Genomic DNA, 24,387 nt, shown 5'->3' on the forward strand with positions numbered 1-24,387 from the left:
CAAGTCTCCTGCATGGGCAGGCAAATTCTTTACAACCAAGCCACCTGGGAAACTCCAAATAAAGGGCAGATGGGGACAACCCAGCGTCTTCTTGGCTCTGATGATCTCCATTCATCCCCTGAATGAAGATGCCCGCATTTCCCTCTGAGTCAGAGTCAACAGCAAAAAAATAAAAATCTCCTATTCTGGTCATTTTTCCAGAGTTGCTCTCGGAGACTGCTGTGGCACCGAGGAATGAAAGAAACGTCACCACCACCACCCCCATTCCAGAATTTCCTGTCTTGTCTTGTGGTTGACTTCAAACATTTCACCTCCCGCCTCCCTCTTTCTCACCATCTCTTCTTCGTGGCTAAAGAAGTTACACATTTGCAAAGGAAATGATTAAGCAAATCCAGAGATCTCGGCCAGGGGGCCTGATTTTTTCAAGGCCCTCGTTTTCTGAGAGCTGAAGAAATCAGTGCGATGAAGGGTTTGCTCAAGCGTTTTTAGCTTTAGTCAGGACTGGTGCACAATTTCCTGTTTTTGTATCCTCAAAACTGCTAAGCTACTTGTGAACAAGTGGCCGAGAGAGGGAGGGGCGGGGGCTGCGAGGGAGGGTTGGGAGCCAAGAGGGGTGGGGAAGGGCTGCTCCTTCCCCGGTCCTGGCAGGACTTCTGTGAAAGTGGAAACGTTTTTCGGTGTTTTGTTTTTGTCGTTTAATGGCGGCGCAGTCGAGACTGGAGGCAGAGTCTCGGATTCTAGACTTAAAGCTGGGGGCTGGAGTGGTAAAGGGAAGAAGAAACAAGTTCGAGCAGGAATTTTAATGGGTGTCCAAATACCCAAACGCCAGTTCAAACTCACAGTGTGCTGCTAAGTGTGAACCTTTATCAGGCCCTTACGACGCGCCAGGCGCATCTGCAGGGAGGGTGTCTCCTTAAAGCCCGCGCAACCCGCGAGGGGCCTCCACCGCCAGCCCCGCTCTACGCGCGGGAAGCGAGGCGGGGAGGGAAGTGCCTTTGCATTCCAACCCGGCCTTTGGACCCAGAGCCTGCATCCTTAACGTCGACTCCTGAAGGTGACGAAGGGGGCCGGGCTGTCACAGGGACCGCAACATACATGTTCACGTATGTAGATCCAGGGAGAGGGTGGGGCCCTAGCCAAAGCCGCGCCCTGGTGGTGGTGGTTTTTTTTCTCTCTCTCAAAGCAGGACCTCAGGTTGCGCTGGGCATTTGCCTGTTCGCTCTTACGTCCTCCTTCCAGGCTTGCCTTCAAACTACCTTTCCCAGGATCCACAGAACCAAGTGGCTTCTCGCTCAGGTCAGCCAGTGGGAGGCCCTGGCACCAAGACAGTTTTTCCTCCCATCAGCACAAAAGCGGCGGCTCTGCAGAGCAGCCCTCCGAACCTGCTCTCCCCTCCCACGCTCTCCCGCCCCTCTCCTCCCCCTCGCAGGCTCCACCCCCTCTCCCACCCCCCACCCCCTCCCCCACCCCCCACCCCCTCCCCCCCCACCCCCTCCCCCCCCACCCCATCCCCTCCCCCCCCACCCCATCCCCTCCCCCTCCCACCCAGCCGCCCTCAGGCAGTCCTCCCCTCCCCCAACAGGGCTCTCCGTTTCCCACAGGACCACAGGTTCCCTGGTCTGGTAACCAAACCTCCCCCTGTTATCTGTCTGGCCCTAATAGTAGCTGTGGCTTCCTTCTGGGTCTCATCTCTGCGTGGTCTCCTTGTCACATGGTTGCCTTGTCAGCTCTTCCAGCACCTTTGAAACCAGTGCCGTATTAACCCCCTTTCTGTTAAACTACTTGGCGCAAAGCTAGATCCCCTGACGAAAGCCTAAGGGAGACACAGATGTTTGTGCTTAGATACAGACCCCGAGACGAGAGGTTGCGTGCAAGTCGTTTATTTGGGAATGGGTCCCAGGGAGCACGAACGAGGGAGGGTGTACTTATGAGTGTGTTACTACTGTGGGCTCTTGCTGGGGACCTCTGTGGAAACATGTAGAAGACCCCCCAAATATGGAGAAGCTGACCTATTTATGTGTCATCTTCCATCTCTCCTTGGTTGAGGGTGCCCCTGGAAACGTGAACTTTCAGGCATTTCCAGGAATCCTGCATGTGCACTGAACAAGTTCCCACAGCCCATGGAGGAAGCCATCAAGAAGAAAAGCAAATAATGGAGGGACCATGGACGTGAACGTTATCAGGGCTGTGGGTGAACTCAGAGCTGGGCTGAGGACCAATGGGGCGTCCACAGCATCTGCTACTATGGCAACATGGCTAATAAGCAGATACAACCAAGGAAGATTAAAGGGAGACCTGAGTCCCCTCCCCTCAATTCTACTTTACTTTCGAATGGAACGGACACCAGGGAAAATCAACATGTTTTCTCTCCCTTCTTTCTCTTTTCTTGGATGAGCCAGACAATCAGGTTACCAGAACAGGGAGAGACAAGGACGCAGCTTAAGGGTGTCCTAAGGACTGGGTGGACTTGGAGCCCTTGAAAGAGAAGACATGCCTTCTGCCTCAGGCAGGTGTCCTGGGCATCCTCATCAGTGTGCTTTCTGAGCGCTTATTTGCCAGGCACTCTACTGACAAGCTACGAATGTGTTGTCTCATCTCCCTGGTGGCTCAGACAGTAAAGAATCTGACTGCAATGCAGGAGATCTGGGCTCCATTCCTGGGTCAGGAAGATCCCCTGGAGAGGGAAATGGCAACCCACTCCAGTATTCTTGCCTGGAGAATCCCAAGGACAGAGGAGCTTGGTGAACTACGGTCAGCGGAGCCGCAGAGAGTCGGACCTAACTGAGCAACTAACACACTATACTAACAAGCTACGAATGGTTGTCTTATTACTCTTCTCATCAAGTCTAAGTTCCCCGATTATTTGCATTCTACAGAGAAGCAAGCTAGGGTAAAGTAACTAAAGATCTCACAGCCTAAGGTCATAGATGTGGGTAATCAGCTGGACGATGGGGCTAAATTCCAAACTCACATATATGACACTTGGAAATAAGCATTCAAGCATCCTTTCAAGGACCAAAGCCATTCAGAGGTCTTGTCTGAGTATTTCTTATACTCTGTGAAGAGGTTTAAAGTAAAATGATGACACTTTATGGTGTCTGGTAGTTGAGGTCACTCAAGGGATCCAGGGAATATTAGTTGAATTGAGTTTGCATTAGATCCACCTGCAACCAAAGTACACATCCGATTCTGTAACCCTCCAGCTCAGAGCTCTTCCCTGGCTCCTTGCTGCCCACAGGAGAAGGTTTAAGCTTCTCACTGCGGGCTCCTTTCCGCGTGTCCCTGCGGATGTGGTCTTGCCTCCTCTCCAGCCTTCACCATCTGTCTTCCCCACAGCCTCACTCCAGCCATGCTGACCTACTTGCCACTCCCTCTGTAAACGCTGGCCTTGTGCACTTCCGTTCTGTTGGGAGCCCCTTTGGCCATTCTTTATGAGTGAGTTCAGCCGTCACCTCCTGAATCGGCCAAGCTCCGTCCCCGTTAGTCCTGAGGCAGAGTCTTCCTCTGAGCACCACCGTGCCCTGCGTTACTGATATTCCAGTTAGTGAGTTCAGCCGTCACGTCCTGAAACGGCCAAGCTCCGTCCCCGTTAGTCCTGAGGCAGAGTCTTCCTCTGAGCACCACCGTGCCCTGCGTTACTGATATTCCAGTTAGTGAGTTCAGCCGTCACCTCCTGAAACGGCCAAGCTCCGTCCCCGTTAGTCCTGAGGCAGAGTCTTCCTCTGAGCACCACCGTGCCCTGCGTTACTGATATTCCAGTTAGTGAGTTCAGCCGTCACCTCCTGAAACGGCCAAGCTCCGTCCCCGTTAGTCCTGAGGCAGAGTCTTCCTCTGAGCACCACCGTGCCCTGCGTTACTGATATTCCAGGTATCTTTGTGTCTGTCTGTATCTCTCACAGACGCAAAAATACGCCTTTAAGAAGAGCTTGGTTGGGTTGCAACCTTGGCTCTGACCTGTGTGTCCGCAGGCTAAGTTGCTTCTCCTCTCTAAACCTTGTTTTCCTCACCTGTAAAATGGGCAGTAAACAAGGGACTTCTTGTGAAGCACAATACCTGACCTGTATAGTAAATTCCAAGGTTAGCTGTGATTATCTTTGCATGTTCAGAACTGGTCTTTTTTTGGTTGACACTCAGTGAAGTTAGAGCTCAACCTTGACCAGTGGTTTTTAATTTTCCCTGCATCAGAACCACCTGGAGGGCTTGTGAGAGCACAGGGTGGGAGGCTCCACCCTGGGTCTGGAGGGGGCTGGACAATTTGCATTTCTAATTGGTTCTCAGCTGCGGCTGATTGTTATGGAACCACACTTTGAGGACCACTCAGCTGGGCACCTGAGGAGGGGAGACTGATGAGAGTGATCCAACACTTGGAGTTAAAGTCAAGCCAGAGCATAAGGCAACCCTCTCTCCAATGGACATGGCTTTAAAATACTTAGCTGTCAACTTACGCATGCAGGCGCTATTTATTTGGTATTTACTGTGCCCAGGTATTGTTCACTGATGATAGAGCAGTGAATGAGACAAGAAGGTGCCTGATGTTGACGGGCTCACAGTCTAACGACCCCGGTCTGCAGGGCAGGCGTCATAATTGCTCAAGTCCCATCAGGAGCTTGAAGGGGCCTGGCCGGCTTGGGGAATGGCTAACTTTAAAAATCCTGATATCCACAGTTGCTTTATTGCTTACTGCATCATCATAGTCACCTTCTCAACATCAGTTTTCACGGAAATGGTGAATCAAAACTGATGACGCTGATCCTGTACTTCCCTTGTCTCGCACTGCTGAAGTCAACTCATTTGGGACATGGCAGAGCTGAGTCCCAGAAGATCAGAGCCAGGTTGTAACAAAACACCTATCACACAGAATGATAAACATCCCTACTGCTGTTGTCGTTATAACTAGCCAACTTGAGGACGAGTTTTCAGGGACTTGGTGCTAACATTCCCTGTGCTCTAACAGCCCTCCGCTACTGGTTTTTTTGTTTCTAATGTAGCAGCCATTGCACAAAGGGTTTGCCTTGCTGCATCGCAGTGCATGCTCACAGCAGCTCCACGAGTTATGCACTGTTTTTACTCTCCTGTTCAGGGAGGAAACTGACAGGGTAAGTCACTTGCCGTCTCCTCTCGTTGGGTGTGAGGGTGACTTCCACGCTTGGCAGTGACACCAACTTAACCGTTTACAATCACACTACCCTTCTCAAGCTTCTTCTAAGTCTGAGCTGATAAAAATGGAAAAACCAACCAATAACCAACCTTCCCTTTGTTCGGGGGACTGAGAATCACAGGGAGCAACGGACTCAGCAGGCTGGCCCTCCTACCCTAGTTCTCATCGTGAAACTTAACCACTTTCTAGGAGTTACCCAACAAACGCACTCTTAAGAGTTGCTTCAGCCCAACCTCCTGGTCAGCGGTCAGAGAAAAGGGCCAGGCTAGAGATCTGGGATCCAGGTCTTGGAACTCCCTCCTGTGGCCAGATTTAAATAGAAAACCTTCAAGGAGAAGAAATCGCATGCAATCATGGCCAGATCCTGCTGGGGGCCATTTTGTTAAGGAGCGCACCTTCGGAAGGGGAGGAAGCCATAGAGTGCACACCATTCCCTCTCATAGTGAAATACAACAGAGGATGCTGTTAAGTCCAGTTAGGGCACACGGCTTTAACTTAGATAACTTAGTAAAAAAGCAGCCTGCAAACCGTAAAGTGTGACAATGTGCCTTTGGTAAAAGTGAAAGTGTTAGCTGCTCAGTTGTGCCCCCATGGACCATGGCCCGCCAGGCCCCTCTGTCCATGGGATTCTCCAGGCAAGAATGCTGCAGTGGGTTGCCATTTCCCTTCTCCAGGGGATCTTCTCAACCCAGGGATGGAACTCAGGTCTCCTGCATCTCAGGCTGATTCTTTGCCATTTGAGCCACCAGGGAAGCCCAACTGTTAGCCTTACTTTCATAAAATCGCCCTGATTTGCTATCCAGGTACTGGCAATGGCTAGTTTAAGGGCCAGGGGGTGAAGAGGCTCCAGTGAGTGGCTTTCCAAGAGAGGGAAACAAAAGAGTTAAGCTCCTCTGAAAACCAATTTATGCCAAGGACTGGATTCTGACAGGCTTTCAGGCCAGTGCTAGAGATCTGAATTACAAATTTACAGAATTTGCTGCTCTGTAAATTCCTTTTCTTCCTAATGGAGCCTGTAATTTCCGGGATTGGGGTGGGGGATGGCTGGTGTCACTTGATTTCCACTGATAGAATGAACAAGGTCTAGACCAGAGAGGAGCTAAATTCTACTCACCGTGCGAACTGCCTTTTTATTAATAAAAGGCCGAGAGAGGGCTTGAGAGGATAGTTAAAAGCTGGTAAGGATCATTTTAGATTTCTGCAAAGCCCATTCCCTGCATTTGCAACTTGGGTGAGTTAATACTGGCAATCACCTTCCTTTCCTCCTCTTTCAGGCAGCGTGGGGAGCTGATTCTGGTTTGTAAGGCTTAAGATCAGTTTGGGATTCTTTGACAAAAGAAATGCTGCTCATCAGGCCTGCTCTCTTCCAGGCACTTTGAGAAGCAGCCAGCAAGGCGCAGATTCGAACCTGTTGGAGTCTCATTAAATGGGACCCCAGTGCATCTGTTTGCACACAAACAACAGCAATGCAGTTAGAGAGAGAGTGTGTGTGTGTGCGTGTGTGTGTGTGTGCGCGTGTGTGCAAATCCCTGATGATTTGTTTAAAGGGCAGGGGGCGCAACAAAACCACAAGGACTTCGGTCTCTTTCTCTTTTCCTTCCCTTTTTCGCATTTTCCTTGGGTGGCATGTGCCTCTCTCCCCAGCATGAATTCATGAGAGACCTCAGGGGCTGCTGAGAACAACTGTGGTTTGAATGAATTCTTTTACGGATATCAGTCCGGAGGTCGCCGTTGGCTGGAGCTGGCAAGCAGCATTTCCCTGTTGGTGGTGGTGGTGGTTTTCCCTGATGGTGGCCAGTTCAGCTCAACAGCCCAAGTCTTGGAAAGGCCACGCCTTGACACAGGAGAAGACACGTCCATGTACCCCTGAAAATAAATAATAAGTTAACGAGCATGTCAGCTTCAAAAAGGCACCTGTGGCCCCTCCCCCAGGTGTTAATTTCTTTCTATTTTGGGGTGTTCTTAACATTTTACTGTGGGTGGTTTTGGTATCCCAAGGGCATTCCTGGGCGCTGCCCTTTTAAGAACTTCAGCCCCTCTGTGAATCTGTGTCCCCGGAGCTTTCCCCACTCACTTGGGGAGTGGCCACTCTTTTCACCCCTAACCCAACAGGAAGCATGGAAATTAGTATTTATTGCAAATGTGTCAGGAATGGGCTCTCCAATTAAAACCAAACAAACCCCACCAAACTAAAAAAATGGAATTTTAACTTGCTTTTCAGGTTACAACTGGCTTTAGAATCTCCCCAATAATTTTTAGAGTCCTCTCTGGCTTAAGTTTTCTTAGAAACAGAACAAGCAATTTCATTCAAAGATGGCTTTCTTTTTTTGGCCAGGAGGATGGGAAACCAGTTACGGAAACTGTTGGCATGCTCTGCAGCAAGATTCTCAGCAGATAACTTCTTTTTAAAAGTTTGAAACTTTTTTCCCAGGGTGGGAGGGCTCCTTTGGCGTTAGTGAGTCAGTCTCGCCCTGGAGACATTTCTCATCAGGGCAAAAAGCCCCTGTGTGCAGTGAGGTGAAACTTGCAAATAACACTGCCACCTTTCTCAACAGACTGGCATGGCCAGAGCTCAAAGGTCATACCAGGCAACCCCCGCAGTGTTTAGAGACAAAGCAGTGACCGGCTGCCTGTTTGCCTTGAATCATCCCGTGTGCTGTGATGGGGATGATGGAGGGAAAGTCATCCCCCACTGAGGTCTTCCCCAGAGGGTTTTTTCCCCTGATTTGGGCCGAGTTAAGCATGCAGACATGAAGCAGCATGAGGTCATTCTCCGCTGGGTGAGTCACAGACAGAGGAATCTCCAGGTTCAGGCGGGAGGGCTGGAGAAGCCAAACCCACCCCAAGGAAAAAGCCTCTGGTCTTTTCTGGGAGCTGGGCTCTCAGGCGCAGCCGGTCCAAGCTGGTAGCCGGCGGGTCCTAGGAGCCAAGGGCCTCCCAAACTTTTTTTGGGGAAATATTTTTGTCCTGAACACATTTTCCAAAAGCCTTTCTGCTCAAGCCAAAGTTTTCTTTGCCTAAGGTACGGACTTCTCAGGAGCAGGTGTTGATGCTATTTCTAGCCACAGTGCAGTGGACTGTACACACAGTGGCCTTGTCAGAGCCGCGGGGCCCGTGGGTCCGTCACGCGTGTCCGTTTGCCTGTGTAAGACTGAACGTGTGCGTGCGTCCGTCTATCCCTGTATGGAAACACGTCCCTGAGTGTGTGTGTGCATCTGTGGGTGTAAATACGGAATATAAATATGGAAACACGTCCCTGAGTGTGTGTGTGCATCTGTGCGTGTAAATACACACCTGCTGTATGTGTCACTTGTGGGCACTCCGACTGACTCTTAACCTCCAGCCCGAGGGATCCCAGCTTCTCAGCTCAACTGTAGGAGCGTGCCTGGCCCAGCACCTCCCAGGGTGGTCCATGGCTCTCCAACAAGGGGACAGAGGCCAGCCTCCTTGCCTGCAGTAGAACCAACTTTGTGGTACGAGTCACACTCCAGGGCCCCCTGGGAGACCCAACGAAACTCCGCTCCAGCTGAGACCAGACCCTGCGCTGTCTTCCTCTTCCTCCCTTTCCTCTGGGAGCCTGCCTTCAGGCTCGCACCTGCACTGAGTCTCTGTGTCAGGCTCTGCTCTGTCAGTGTGGCCAGAGGCAGTGTGTATATGTTACACATCTGTGTGTGCACATGCATATGTGCAAATATACACGTGTACACATCTGTGTGCACATGCCCACGTATGAGGAAATCGAGGAAGATCTGGGAGAGGAAATAAGACGGGGAAGCATCGATTTTCTGACATGGAAGATAAAGCCATCTCAGACAGAGAGACGAGACCTGCTTTAAAAGCTGAACATTAAAAGATCGTTCAGATGTCAACGTATTTTTTTTTATTAAATCAGAAAAAGATACAGTATACATGATATCAGTCAATCATATGGCTAGGTTTTGAACTACATTTTAATACACCATGGTCCTATGTACTCCTCTGTACAAGTATTAAAAAAAACTCAGGTATTTGAATAATCTTCTGTAAATTTTTATTATTAACTGGGGTTATGGGAGGGTTTTATCAGAGCACATCCTGAGAACATTAGGAAATTACAGACAGACTTGAGATAAGTGTCAGACAGAACAGATGAAGCAAGCCCCTCAGCCATCTGAGAAACATTAATAATGTAAGATTGCAGAGACCAAATCTTTGTTAGGGACACGGATGCAGGAGGAAAACGGAGACCTTGGCGCCCCCTAGTGTTGCAAAAGTAAACTCGCAACGTATTTTATTTGGTTTGGTTTGGGTTTTCTTTTTTTTTTTGAAGTTCTAATCCTCGCCCTTGTCGCTGAGCCTCAAAAAGCAACTGTTTTTCCAAATCATGTCAAGTCCTCTCCAGTCAATCTTTTCCCTCTCGTCCATAACGTTCAAGGACCCTATTAGAAAAACAACTCTTATTCATTCCTTTGTCATTCCCCACACATTCCATTCCAGAAAATTGGCAACCTCCCAACAACACACAGCCCACGGTCTCCCTCCTTGAAACGTGAACTTAAACAAACGGATTTTCACCTCTCCTCTTCAAGCCGAGAGGATGAGCACGCCTTGACTACAAAGCTTAATTCCTTCCAGCAGTCTTTTCCCTTCTGCAACTTACTTGCCCCTCGCCATTTTTCATAACTTAACCAGAATGCAGTCCTCTCTGCCCCTCCCCAAACCTGCTTGGGACCCATCTTCAGACCTGGCTAGTTAACCTGCTAAGCCATCTTTTTAGTTATTTACCAGGGAAGACTGGACCAGAGACGTAAATAATACACCTCAATATACAACAGCTCAGGCTTAATTCGGAGACAGACTTTCATGGGATGGCCATCAGAAGAAAAAATATACAGATGGAGAGGGTTTGGGGGGAAACAGAGTCGGGAGGAGACATCTCGGTGGCGGAACCTGATGGGAGCCGTGAAGATTTGTTTACTTGGATTTGCCCGCTGGTCCGATGGACACGGGGTCTGTTTGCACTTGAGCATCCAACATCCGCTTCGGTCCCTGGAGGAAATAACAAAAGAACGTGAAGATCTGTCATGTCAACAATAGCAATCACCAGTTACTTAGCATTTTATGCCAGGTGCTGTCCTAAATAAATACGCCGTATTCGTGGGTGGTGGGTAAGAGAATGGTCTCCGGTGAGCTGCCCGAACTCCATGCCTGTGTATATTCCTTTCTAGCTTTGTGAAATCTTGGACAAATGACTGAACTCTCTGTGCTTCAGTTTCCTCATCTTTAGAATAAAGGGGATGACATTTATCTCAACGAAGGTGATGACATGTATCTCAGAGAGCTGTTCTAAGACAAGGCGAGTCCTGGCTTATGATGTGCTAAGAACAGTACCTGGGGATGTGGGGGTGGTGTAGAAAACCGTCCCCAGGTAGATCTAATTTCCATCAACCCTCTGTTCACTTTCTAACCGTACTGGCTGTTTACTTTGCTTACAAAACGTATCTCTGCAAAGTTCTCATGTAACACCAAGCAGGCTGCTTTCTATCTGAATCCGAGCAGGTAAAGAAGGATGAGAGAGGGGCCAGAATGAAGGCCGCCACCAGGAGGGCAAAGGTCACGTGGGGAGCGGCTGGCGCTGTAGCTTCTGGGGAGGGAGGCTGGGCTGGGAGGGGCCGAGGGCAGCTGGAGGCTCCTTTTCCGTAGGTGACGAGGTGGCAATGGTTCCCTGACTGGTGACGGGCCTGCTGCTAGCATTGCCCTCTCAGGAGAGGGGTCAGGCAACCCCCGGGGAAAAGTGCCCAGCCTGGAAGCCCTCGGGGCTGGACTGGATCCTTGCAAAGTGGCAGGAAAGCCCTCCCTTCTTCACCACTGTTGGAGTCTCGTGACAACAGGAAGATGGAGGGATTAAGGAAGAAGCGTTTCTACCCCAAAGGGATGTTGCCATCATTAAAGAGGTGACGAATGCAAGGAAGCCTGGCCTCAGACAAAGGGCTCGGTGGCGTGAACAAGACTTAGTGTCTACCCACCGCTCACCATCTCTGCGGGCATCACGGTGCCAAAGCGCCATCAGCGCTCCAAGGCGGTCCGAGAAGCGTGCTGCCTGACTGTCTCTTCTGCTGCGGCCCCTCTTTGGCCATTTCTGCACTGTAGCAGCAAACCAGCCCAGGAAGGCTATAAGCAAGGGTCCAGCGTTTCCTGGCTGAACAGCTGGAATAGCTTTCGCGCTCACGTGGGAGCGGGCCAGTACTCTGCGCAGCCCGCACAGCTGGCTGAGCTGCCCACGGCCCGAAACGGAGCTCCTGTTTTCCGCCCTGCGCCAGCATCTCACGCACCTGCACGCACCGGGCTCTCTGCCCCTGGCCCCCAGCAGGCGCTCAGGGTTTGTCTGGCAAAGGTCTGGCCACCTGGTGGCCAGCCAGCTGGTCGCCTTTGGAGGCGGGACCCACAGCCGGGGCCCAAAACCCCCGAGAGGGGAGGCGCCCCGACTACCCACCAGGCCCTTGAAGAAGCCCCCGAGGGACTGCCGCCGCTTCTCGGGTCTCTTCTGGGGCTTGTCCCCGTTCGGCAGCGAGTTCGCCTCCGCGGCAGCCGGCTCCACGCCCAGGGCCGGCTCTTTGGCTTCCTGCCTGTTGCCCTTCTGCTTGTTGGTCTCCGCGGCTGCCTTTTTGTCCTTGGACGGGCCCTCTTTGCCTTTCTGGCCTGCAGCTGCAGCTGCCGCTTCCGGCTGTGGCGGAGCGACCACCTTCTCCGTGGGGTCCGAGGTCTAGAGCAAGTTCAAACAAAGTGCATTTTTAGTGGCGGCAAGACAACACTCAGGAGCAGGTGAATAAATACGTTCAGACAGAGATGTTCAAAGGTTGGATGGTGTCTGTGTACTTGTGAGTCCTGGATGAGATGGAAAAAAATAAGAAAAGATGTGTAAATACTTTCATGGTATGAAATCACAGAGGGGACATTTATTTACCAATCTGATCATTCATTCACTGATGAATGCTTCCCTGGCAAGCATTTTTTACTCCTTCTAGAACTACAAGCTGGGTTTTCCTTGGAGAACCACTCTTCCCTCTGGTTTATTCCCTGTGGTTTTCACACCTAATTTCATCCTTGGACAAGGACACGTGACTCAGACCTGGCCAACCAGAGCATTGTGTATGACGGAGCTGCTGGGATTGGTTCGGACTGGCCAAACACAGCTAAACCTGAGCTGATCTCAAAGCTTTGCCAAAACAAGCGAGAGAGAGGTCTGTTCCCTTTCCTTTGAGCCGGAAGCTGTGAAGATAAAAGCCTGGAGCTTCAGGAACCGTCAACACTTCTAGGAAAAAAATCTGCTTGAAAAAGAAACCCGGGGACACAGAGGAAAAGCAGAGATGAGAGCTGAAGAGCGAGAAAGGGAGAAAGACCCCACGTAGCGCTGCCATCGCATATGCCCCGATCTAGCTGTTCCTGAAGCCCCCTTTTCGCATGAGCCGGCTGTGAGAGGCTTTCTCCCACTTGCACCACGTGTGCCTTTCCTTGGGTACGCCTCCTCTTCTCTACATGATTGTCTCCCTTAATCTCTGGTGTGACACTGCCACTTCATAAAACAGTAGTAAAAGAAGGCAATTGTTTTATTTATAGTTTTGAATGGACATATTTTCATGGTAAAACGCAATGTTCGCAATCCTACTTGGTTCCTATGGTTTGGAGGACTGAGGCTGCAAAATCCAAAATTCTAGGTAAATTACAGATGACCAAAAATCTGTTAGGAGGTCAAAGCCTTTTCCCCACAGTTCACTTGAACTGAAATGACACTGGGGGCCATACAGATAAAATAAAAATGTGAAAGAGGCTAAGGGTTGGGATAATCAGTGCTGACCTTATCTCCCCACTTGTAAAAGGCTGACTTTATTTTTTGGGGCTCCAAAATCACTGCAGATGGTGACTGCAGCCATGAAATTAAAAGACGCTTACTCCTTGGAAGGAAAGTTATGACCAACCTAGACAGCATATTAAAAAGCAGAGACATTACTTTGCCAACAAAGGTCCGTCTAGTCAAGGCTATGGTTTTTCCTGTGGTCATGTATGGATGTGAGAGTTGGACTGTAAAGAAAGCTGAGTGCTGAAGAATTGATGCTTTTAAACTGTGGTGTTGGAGAAGACTCTTGAGAGTCCCTTGGACTGCAAGGAGATCCAACCAGTCCATCCTAAAGGAGATCAGTCCTGGGTGTTCATTGGAAGGACTGATGTTGAAGCTAAAACTCCAATACTTTGGCCACCTGATTCGAAGAGCTGACTCATTGGAAAAGACTCTGATACTGGGAAAGATTGACGGCAGGAGGGGAAGGGGACGACACAGGATGAGATGGCTGGATGGCATCACCGACTCAATGGACATGAGTTTGAGCAAGCTCCGGGAGTTGGTGATGGACAGGGAGGCCTGGCGTGCTGCAGCTCTTGGGGTCGCAAAGAGTCGGACACAACTGAGCGAGTGAACTGAACTGAAAAGCCACCTAAGGCCAAAGAAATATTTCTCTAGTGTAAGAAAAACAGTTCAAGCAATGCTGGCCTAGATGTTGGGGAGACAGATCGGAGCAGGGGAGACTGTGGTGAGCTGAAGGTCAGATGCCTTGTTTAAAAGGGCAACAGCTGCTCAGATCCACCAAAGATATGATTAGATTATAGCTCGGCACTGTCAGATCTTCTGTTGTTTTTCAGTGGAAACTTGAACTCGAATTACAGTAAATGCAAAATATGTTTATTTAAAAATACTGACAGCAGAAGCTTTAAAGCCCTGTTGACAGCAAACAACCACAGCGCAATTATTGCTGCGGCTGCATTTGGCCCACTGGGTCCACATTCACAACTTGTGACTCATAAAACTTGGGTCACAGAGCTTCTACGGCAATGTGGGAGTTTTGATTCAGAAGGTAGAGAGTAATCATTTCACATCAGTGGATCGATCAAACACACCTCTTAGACATGAACAAGAAGACAGAGAAAAATTTCCAGGTCCTGAAGCCTTCCCCAGACTGCAGCACCCTGGAGGAAGGGATTCCTCGGAGCAAAGCCTCAGGCATCCAGGGCTCCCCAAGCAGCTGCTGTACCAGCACACCTCCTGAGCGTTTCTGTCGGATCCCAGCTGCCTAAGTTGTAGCAGATGCTCAGATGTCAAGTATGACAGGCACCCAGAGCAGACACTCGCCTTACAAGGAGGCAGACACCCCCAGCACGCTGCTCTGCAGAAAGGCAGAAACCAGCAACCCTGCCACCCATGTTCCCACACCCCGTTAACTGGCTTTGCCTCACAGAGGATTTTAAGACACAGCGAGTAACTGAGAGCTCTGTGTCTGGAGTCAACAGAACATGGCGTGGCTCTGGTTCATCACATCCTTGCTGAGTGACCGGGAATAAACGGTGTGACCTCTCAGCTTCCTCTTCTGGATAGGAGTAACAATAGAGCAACGGAATCGTACCTCATGACGCTGTGAGGACTGCAGCAGCTGGTGATGGAAAGCCCACGGAGGACGTGGTGCCTGGGTGCCGAACACAAAGGGGGCAACTGTCTTGGCCTCTCTGGGCGTGAGGGTGTTCCAGGACATGGAACTTACAGCTTTAAAACCAGGAAGTTAAGTGTGCTCGGTTGTGTCCGACTCTGCGACCGCATGGACTGTAGCCCGCTGGGCTCCTCCGTCCGTGGGATTCTGCAGGCAGGAATACTGGAGTGGGTTGCCATTTCCTCCTCCAGGGAAACTTCCCGACTCAGGGATCGAACCCATGTCTCTTGAGTCTCCTTCGTTGCAGGTGGATTCTTTACCGCTAGCTCCACCTGGGAAGCCCCCACACCAGGAAAGTCCTGGGCAAACTGGGACGAATTGGTCCTCCTGGCTTAACACTCATTGGTGGCTTTGAGGGATGGGAGGTCCCAGTGCCAGGTACAGAGGAGGTGCTCAGGGAATACTTGCTGGATCGGGTGCCCCTGTGCCTCACTGGCCTCGTCCTGGCCCTGTTCATTCTGCTACAGCCACCGGGGGCTTTTCTCCCTTGCAGAAGCTGACTCTGAAAGCGGAGCCTCCTCCTGGCTACGCTGCTGCTCAGGGTGTCTCAGGGCTTCAGGGGCCGCGTCTTTTCCATCAGGTCTCAGCTTAGCTGTGCTCCTTGGAGACGCAGCCCCAGCTGAGAGAGTCTGAGGAAGCCTGACCCCCTTCTTGGGGAACACTGCTGAGTTTTCTTTATGTTTGGGATTTCTTTGCTCATGTGGAAGTGTTCTGACTCCCTCTGATGGAAGGGAAGCTCTAGAGGATAAGATCCCTCTGAGTTTCTTCCATCGCTCTATATCCAGCACCTCGCCTGACACATGGTAAGTCTGGAATGAATGGCCAGCAACTGGCCTTCCCAATGTTTCCAAAACATTTCCCTTAGCTCATCACTCAGGTGTGAAGTGGGGAGTCCCCACAAACAGCTCTCCTTTGACACTGTGTTTTTTTTTTTTTTTTTTTTAAGAAAGGAGCCTTCAGTGGGTCATGTCTATTTACCACATGGTTACGCCATCCCTATTAGCTTAATTAAAAAAAAATAGCTTAGAAGCTAAATTTGGAAACAATACATGGCTGAGTCCTTTCCTTCAAAATGAGCTAAGAGTCTGAACAGTGTATGATTGCTTTGTCATGAAATGCAGAAGATTTAGAATCTTTGCTTCGGGTTTGACCCTATACATTCTGAAAATTTATAACAAAACTTATTCACATCTGAATCATCTGAGTGTGTCCCCTCCTAGAACCCAGGGACATTGGCAGGAAGCTGGAGGACAAGATCATCAGAAGGTCCCATTTGATTCAGACACTGGAAGCCAAGCCAGGCTGGGAATTCCTTGTGCTTTCTCTTTGTGGAAGCATCAGTTAAGGCTTTTATACCTCAGAGAGGGAGAATCTAAAAGGAGCAGAGACTGTCTACCCCTCCTCCTAAAATTAAACTAAACATTTGTCATCTCCCAATACTACACACAAATCTTCTCATGTCTGTATCCAAGACCCTGGAAAACAGAACTCTCGAAACATTCCTAGATGAGTGTAAATAGAATGACATTTCCAGCTCGTTCAGATCTCCAGTGACTACAGTCAGATTGTAGAATCAAAATGATGGGCATAACTGATTCACTGTCAGATTCCAGACAAAATGTACAAACACATGTAAATATTCCATAGTGAACAACAGAAGTTTATCATGTTTCCAAGACAGTACCCTTTGGGATTTTTAGTTCCAAAGGGGTCTAGAATATAGGTTTGGAGGAAGGGTGGGTATAGTAGTCAGTTAAAAAAGAAAGATAAAAACAATGTGAATGCTGTAAAAGGCAATATATTACATGTTGAAATGTGTAAGAGAAACCAACTATTATGGAAGTATAAATAATAAATTATTTAGTAATTGCTAGAATGTGTGTTTGTGTATGAACAACATTACAGGGTAGTAATTTATCGTCAGAAGCCATAATAGTAATGAAACAGCAGCAGAGGGTGTGACTTTATAAGCTGAAGTCCTAACCAGTGTGAAAGTGTGTGGAGTAAGGAAGAATTGGGTTGGCCAAACATTCGTTCAGGTTCTTCTGTAAGATATTACAGCAACTACAATCCAGTGACTCCTCTCCACCAGGAATGTTCTACGTGCTCCACTCGTATAGGTCCATCCAAATATGACAGCCCTATAAAGCAGTGCGTTTCCTAGCCCCATTATACAGATGAGGAAACTGAGGCCTGGAGGGATTGGTAACTTGCCTTTAGTCACACAACCAAAAAACAGCTGAGCCAGGATTCAAACCCAGGCAGTCTGAAGCCTGCAGCCCATACACTTAACCATGTCTCTGTATCACCAAAATTAGAAGAAGAATATTGATGACATTTTTTTGGAGGTATATTTCTAAGTTAAGAAAGAGTACAGATTATAAAATAGGATGTTGAGCATGAAATGATTCCCATTGGGGAAAAAAAGGATATGTACAGTTATACAAACATAACTGTTTCTCCAGGATAGAGAAAATGATAGAAACAGCCCGCATGACCCCACGTCTTCCACTCATCTATTCCAGAAGTAGCTGCTACTGTGTACCAGGCACCATGCAGTGTGATAAAAAAAAAAAATAGAACAGGTCCCTGGTCCCTTCCTTGCTCCACAAGTGCCCCAGACAGGGGTGGGAAGGGGAAGGGAGACAGATGACTAGCGGACAGATGACTTCCTGCAACGTGTGATGAGTGCCATGAAGTAAAAGAATGGGGTGCAGAGACGATGGGTGGAAAGCCATGGAGTAAAAGAACGGGGTGCAGAGACGATGGGTGGGAAGGGAACAGGTTTTTGAGGAGGTGACGTTTAAGCCAAGATGTGAAGGACGAGGAGGAATTATCCATGTGCAGAGAGGGAAGAGCGTGTGTGAGACTTTACAATAAGAAATAGCTGAGGAAAGCCAGCTTGTCCTTGAGAGTATTTGGAGTAAAGACTTAAGGCTAATTAATGTCATAAAGATGGGGCCCTCAACTAGTAGGAATAGTGTCTTTGTAAGAAGAAAAATCAAAACACTCATTTTCTCTCCTCTCTATGGTACCGTACGGTAGCTCATGCTGATAAACACAGTAATGAACATTTATTGCGTCTTCCAAGTCCAAGACGGTGCCTGGTATACAGTAGGTGCCCGACCTAGAGATGTCAGATGTGTTGGCTGTGGTTGAGAACTGACTGGACATGAGGCTCGAAAGAACCAAGAACATAGCAGCTAAACCCACCACCGAACCGAGGTTACAGATCACTTACTTGGTAGCTGGAGTCTTTCTCATTTATTTCTTCAGAGTGGGTGATCCCTCCATCCCCTTTCACTGACTAAAATAACAAACAGACAATGGCCTTTCAGCGACCAGAAGCACAGCAACAGGGAAAATGCAAGGAAAGTTCTGAAATGGATGACCTCAGTCATTCACTGCTGAGGTGCAAGGCCAAGATAAATGGAAGACCAATGAGAAACGCGCTGCTCATGAGACAGAATTTCCATGCAGTCTGTAACCAGAGTCTGGCTAAATTCAAGTGTTGGTTTCCAAAAACAACAATAAAGGTCTTAAATCCTGAGATTATGTTATTCTGGGGTAAATCAGTGATGATGAAAATACTGATGTTGGAACCAGGACATCAGAGAACACACAGAATGTATGAGTTAGTAAGTGAAGAGTAAACCGCTGGTAGCATTTAGGTGGTGGGTGTTTTGTTGTAGTCCGTTTTGCCCCTTGTAGAGAGATGGGTTATGTTGAACATTCTCTTTTCCGATGCTTAGCACCCCTGCCGTGGCCAGTGGCATCAGGACGTGCTGAATGGGGTTGAAGTCACAGCTTTGGCTCCTTACACTGACAATCTAAGCTAGAGGCTCTACCAGCGTGATACTGGCGCCAGCCGCTTTAGCCTCTCCTGAGAGCTGTCCAGCCCAAAGGCAAACGAGGATCTGTTCTCTGCAGGTTAGACCCGTTCAGGTGGAAACTGGCTCTCTCCTCCCTCTAGGCTTCCTGCATTGCTCTACAAGGCCCGTCTTCTTGAGAACAGTTAGCAGGGAAAAGGGTTCTTGGTTATTATTTTGTTCCCTACAACCAGCTCCTTCAGGTCTCACCTAAAAGTTTGACCTCTTTGGGGTTCCTGGGGCCTCTAAAATTCGGGCTGTGTTGTCACTGACTCTCCTACTCAAACACGCTCTATAGTGTCCTTTAGAACACAGGGCCCTGCCCTCATGAGCTGGCCGTTAGGGAATGCTGAAAGGCAGAAACCAACCAAAGTGATTTTGTAAGGAAAAGCCGAATGGACATTAGGAGTCATGTTACATCCCCCTCGGACAGAGATTTTTAACTTCCCTAAATTTAATTGTTCCAATTTGCTAGTGCTGGGTACCTGCCACTTTAAGACTGAGATCTGCCTTCTTCTCTCTTCCGTCTGTTGCTAGCCTTTGGTGGGAGTTGGGGGAGGGCGGCTTGGATTGAATCTGCAGATTCCCTGGGCAGTAGTGGATCTAGGCTACAATCTTGAAAAGAGACCCTCAGGATGCCAGGGAAATCACTGCAAAGAAGTTCAAAGTCTTTACAAAAAGTAAAGGAGACTGCCTTGCGCTTTTTCATGATTATTCTCTGCGTTCGTTTTGAGGAATAGTTTAGTAGTTGAGTTGCTAGGTCGTATTGGACCCTTTTGACCTGTCCATGGGATTTCCCAGGCAAGAGTACTGGAGTGGGTTGCCATTTCCTTCTCCAGAGGGTCTTCCCAACCCAAGGATCAAACCGGGGTCTCCTTCATCGACTGAGCTACCAAGCTGCACTGGTGGAAAGGTGACGGTACGCGAGTTTAGACAGAGTCTTGTTAAGTCTGTCTGCTGTCTCTTCAACATCAGCAGGTACTGACAGTTACTTCCCTGCTCCCTCCTCCCTCCCTTCTTCTTTCCTCTCTCCCTCTCTCTCACATTCTTTCCACCCCTTCTCTTTCCTCTCTGCAGAGCCCTCTTTCAGTGATAAATTAAAATAGTTCCTGTTGGGCTTTGTACTCAAAGGACTATAACCACAGCAGCTTATTTTTCCCCCAGCTGTCAAAAATAACAGACTTGGTGTTTAAAGAGATGAAAAAATCCTTTCAGAGACTATTTAGTACTTTAAAGAACAGTCTGAAGACTATTAAGTAATTTCGGAGATTTCCCAGTGTGATATTATTGAGCAACTTTCTTTACAGAGTTTATTTTTATTCATGGGAATCAAAGACGAAGCATCTCAGGGCTTGGATTCGCAACCAAGCCTTGCATGTTAATAAAATCACTTTTTAAATGTCTTTCATTGTGCCATGCATGCTTATAGCTTCATTCCCAAAGAATGTTTGAAGCATCTCCAATATACATCACTTATTCAAAATCCTAGTGGAAATGTTTGGTGGTCAGTTCCCATCTCTTTGAAAGGAATGCAAATGTATTTTGATAGAGATCTACTTCAACTGAAGTTGATATTTAAAAGAAGAATTGGGATGACATTTTATTTTAGCGAGTACAATAGCCTGATTGTTTATTAAATCAGCCTCATTACAACAGATTCCAGGAACTGGATCTGCTAGAAAGCTCCAGGATAAACAAAGGTTTTGAGTCCAACCTTTGTGTTTTACCAAGAGGCTCACTTGAAACGGAATTGGACAATTCAGACAAAATGAAACAGCCAACATAAATCTTATTTTAGTGGCAAGTACATTCAGAAAACTTGTGTCCAAGCTTTACGAAAGTCATGGATTAATTCTCCTATCTTTTGCTTGGTCGTATTTTCAGGTAAGTGTCATTTCAGGTAAGCCCAACACATAAACATGATGTTTCCACAGAGAACATGAATAAGAAAATCACAAAAGTGGACCTTTGGCTGTTCTATCTGCTTTTAAATTAAACAGCTCCCAGAAGCACAGGAAGCATCACTAACACGCGAGTGCCAGGGTGAGCTTTAGAAGCAACGAAAGCCTGAGTGTGCGTTCTGCCTCTGCTGGTCGCAACTCCGTGACCTTGGGCAGGTCGCTTAAACGCCGAGTCTTCAATACCCGCATTTGCACAGTGGGGCAGTAAGAGGGTTTGCGGGCGGGGACTTTGGGTTATAAACGAGTTGATGCACGCGCTGTGCGCGGCACAGGACTGGCCACGTAATTTGCATGCGATAAACAAACGGTAGCTATTATTATTACTATTAATAGCTGAGACCCGCCAAATGACTGTAGAGTCCCCTTTCAGGGTGGGAAGGAATGCCAAGTCTCTGGTGAAGCCAGGAATTGCCCCAAACAAATGCTACTTTAAAAAGCCTTTCCTTAAAGAACAACTTAGTATTCATATTTTAATACTCGGGAGGAATCCAAGATTAAAAACTTTGGCTAAAAGACTCCTGTGTTTTGTTTAAGAGTTAACCTTACAAACAAGTCTCTTTTTTTCCATGAGACAGTCCCTGTCAGCAGGTTTTCTTGGACTTATTAGATTGATGCAATTAACAAAACCCCTCTGATTTCATGGCTGTCTCATTGGGCATTTAATTTTCCCAGTATTAAAGTTTAAGAGTCTTTCTTATCTAAGCCTGAGATGGTTATTCCAACAAAGAGTTTCTTACAAAATCAACGGTCCAAAGAAAGAGACAGGAGGAGGATTAAAGGAAGCGCTGTGCAACAGTTTGCAGGAGAAAGCACTTCTCAAGAGTAAGGTGTTATTAATATTGACAGAGTGAAAATCTACGCCTTTATGCCTCCATCCACCTTTCTGCTTTCATCTGCCCACCTGGTTTGTGGGTACCCGAATACAGGTCACCTTTCTGCTTTCATCTGCCCACCTGGTTTGTGGGTACCCGAATACAGGTCTCTACCCACTCACTTTGTAAAAAGACATGAGCGCTTCAAACAGCCAATTTCTGACACACCGTTGAAGGAATACACGTAGGTATCGCTTTCTGTTTAGGGTGGACAGATGTCTTAGCCATTCCTCGTAATTGTTTCCAAAGTCTGCAGGAGCCCATGGGATGTTTGTAAAGTGCTACATCTACACGTGGTCAATGTGATCCTAGGACTTATATGACTCTGCTTTCTTTTCCTGGAAATATAATTATTTGAAAAATGATTTTTATGAAAGAATAATTTCTGGGAAAAAAGATCTCTTTAGAAATCAACTGGGCAATGCATTTATTAAAAAAAAAAATTCAGCCAAGAGGTACTTTGCCATGAGATAGTAAAATACGCTATCTGAAAGAAATTTAAGGGAAGTGAAGACTAGAAAGTAGAAAATCAATGGTCAGATGAATTGAAACCCTGATTACAAAATGAGGGTGATGTATTTGCAATTGAGTTTTCTCTTCTATTAAAGTCAATTATTTTTAAAAATTTATTTATTTGTAATTAAAGGGATGATTAAATTAAATTTACAATATTGGCTCATTACTAAATAAAAATATACTGTTTTACAATATACAATATTGTAAAACTTTACAATACTGTATATTTTATAATATTGGCTCATTACAATATTGGCTCATTACTAAAGTCAATTAATATTAAAAACTATATTCTGCTAAAAATATCTGAAGTCAGTTTAAAATATTTACTTATTCAATTATAATGCTTAAGCACATACTCAAAAAAGAAAAAAGAAAAATCCCATAGTGATGGGCTAGATGCTGTCTATCTTCAAGCTCTTAGACAAGATTTTTATTTTTCCTACAAAAATCCAAAGACTTTGTTTGGAAGCCATGAAATGTTAACTGGAAGTGCTTCCTGAAATTAATTGCTAATTGCCATCTTGCAGGAGTGTACTCCATGGGGATATTAACATCTGTGCAGAAAATAGGTTATAAAGAGGTTCATGCAGTTTGGTGAAGCAGCTGAGGTTGTGAGTCGAAGATACATGGTGTGTGCTCACTGAATGTGGCATAGACTTCAAAACAAATCTGTTTTCTTTGCTAGGTTTTGTTCTCCATGAGGACGGGGACCACATCTGTTTATGTTCATCGTTCATCTCTGCTGCCTGCAACATAGTGGGAGCTTAGTGATATTTGTTGAGTAAGTGAGTAAATGAAATGCAGAAAGTCGGAAACAAACCAAACGTCCATCAGTAGAGCAAAGGTTCATCAGAACATGATAATGTAATGATAATTTAGTATATTTCTATGTAATGATAAGTCAGCATGTTTATATATATTCAGTATAATCAGGATAATTCAGTAATGTCAATGAATAATTAGGATATCTGGAATTTTAGGGGAAACCCCAACCATCATGGAAGCGTAGGGGTTTGAACATTAATAGGAAGCACTAATATTCAAATTCCAGGTCTAACCTTTTTAATGGGAAAGAGGAAATAAGAGTAATGGACACTATGAGACCTGATGCTATGAATTGACTGCGGGTTACTTGGGGGAAATTATGTCCTTTTCTACCTCATCCGTATCCTGCAGAAAATCGATTCTAAGGGACTCTTATTTCCAATTTGTTGGCCTAACAGTTCAGACTTACAGTTTCTACTGCTGTAAAACATCCCCAAACATCACCCAGTGGATGACTCTGGAGGATGAGTTTAAACAGGGGACCTCACTTGAATTCAAGGATGTGTTTGGAATGGATGCAGTGGGTGGTTGAGAGGCCTTTCCATGCTTTATCTGGAGTCGCTCATATCTTTCTCTCTTTTAAAGGAAGAAGTCTCATGTCAATTATTTGGAAGACAAAGTCATTCTGTTTGCCTTTTCTTTTTTTTTGTATCTCTCAGCTCCATCCAGAAATGAGAAAGCTGGATCACCCTCAGCGTTGTGATGAGTTATTTGGGGATCCCATTTGTAATTCAGATGGGTTGCCAGAGAGAGGCCAAATGTTCTTTTCCTTCCTGACGTAAAAATTGATTTAAAAATCTCAAATCTCGAGGCCTGTTTTCAGTGCCAAACTGCAGAATGACTGGCCAGGAAGATGGATGGGGTCCCGGTCATGCAGACTGCCCACCGCTTCTTACTCCATGAGGATTCAGCAATAAAAGAAAATGATTCCCATCAACAATCTCTGACAGTGATTTTTAATATGCCTCATCTCCCACTGGCAAGCGTTTTGTTCTGTTTTGTTTTGTGGACTAGAAAGAATTCCTTAACAGGTTGAGCTTGTGAAATTAGAGTTGTTTTCTCAAAGGATTAAATTCCCAAATACTCCTGGAAATAAAGGCACACTATAATGAAATTCTTGCTTTTCATTAAAAGAGAATTAAACCAATGACCTTTTACATATTTTTGTCTTTTGTTTTGTATTCCAAACGATTGGGGTTTGATTGCATTATATTATTTAAGTTCCCGGATGTTTAAATATTTAATATACATAACTCTTCATAGACACCCAAAGATGTCTGCCCACATTCTTTCAATGCTATAGAAGTTAAGAAGGGCAAATTCACCAGCTAAATTACACACGCTATTAGGAAATTGTCATTTCCTTTCACATCATATCCTGTCTGGAATTGTCTTTAAACAGGCTTTGCCCAAATTTGTGTCACCCACACATCCCCTTCAAAAGTTTTCCAACATCAAAATATAAATTGAACCATTTATTACTCAATCCTTTAAAAACGCCTTATGTTCTTTATGGAAGGAAGCGTATTTTCAAAGGAAACTGCATATTATTACCATAACGAGGAAAGCAGAACTGCTTGCCAAAAACAGAAGGAAACTTTTAAAAATAAATAAAATTAAAACTAAATAACACAATTTCCAGGTGGTTACTGTTGGCTGCCACGGCTCAGG

The 24,387-nt window shown here is 46.8% G+C and overlaps 1 protein-coding gene and 1 long non-coding RNA gene across 18 annotated transcripts in view; one reads left to right on the top strand and one right to left on the bottom strand.

The window, feature by feature from the left end:
* Positions 1-593: 593 nt before the first annotated feature.
* LOC112449354 (uncharacterized) lies at positions 594-23,873 on the top strand. Of its 2 annotated transcripts, none has more exons than XR_009497070.1 (3): positions 594-1,103; positions 22,577-22,672; positions 23,302-23,873. It is a non-coding gene; the product is annotated as an uncharacterized lncRNA (long non-coding RNA). The 2 variants fall into 2 exon arrangements; XR_003037929.2 differs by lacking the exon at positions 594-1,103 and adding an exon at positions 12,015-20,423.
* Positions 9,016-24,387, bottom strand: part of BCAS1 (brain enriched myelin associated protein 1) — a 99,692-nt gene continuing 84,320 nt past the window's right edge. For 8 of the 16 annotated variants that reach the window (XM_059892442.1, XM_059892444.1, XM_059892446.1 and 5 more), the window contains 3 exons: positions 17,912-17,977; positions 11,631-11,900; positions 9,016-10,186 (listed from right to left, as the gene is read on the bottom strand). In XM_059892442.1, coding sequence (XP_059748425.1) covers positions 10,112-10,186; positions 11,631-11,900; positions 17,912-17,977 — 411 coding nt within the window. In that variant the 3' untranslated portion in view covers positions 9,016-10,111. The other 8 variants (XM_059892445.1, XM_059892449.1, XM_059892441.1 and 5 more) reach the window with 3 other exon arrangements.

This window comes from Bos taurus, chromosome 13, assembly GCF_002263795.3.
Source record: "Bos taurus isolate L1 Dominette 01449 registration number 42190680 breed Hereford chromosome 13, ARS-UCD2.0, whole genome shotgun sequence".
Taxonomy (NCBI): domain Eukaryota; kingdom Metazoa; phylum Chordata; class Mammalia; order Artiodactyla; family Bovidae; genus Bos; species Bos taurus.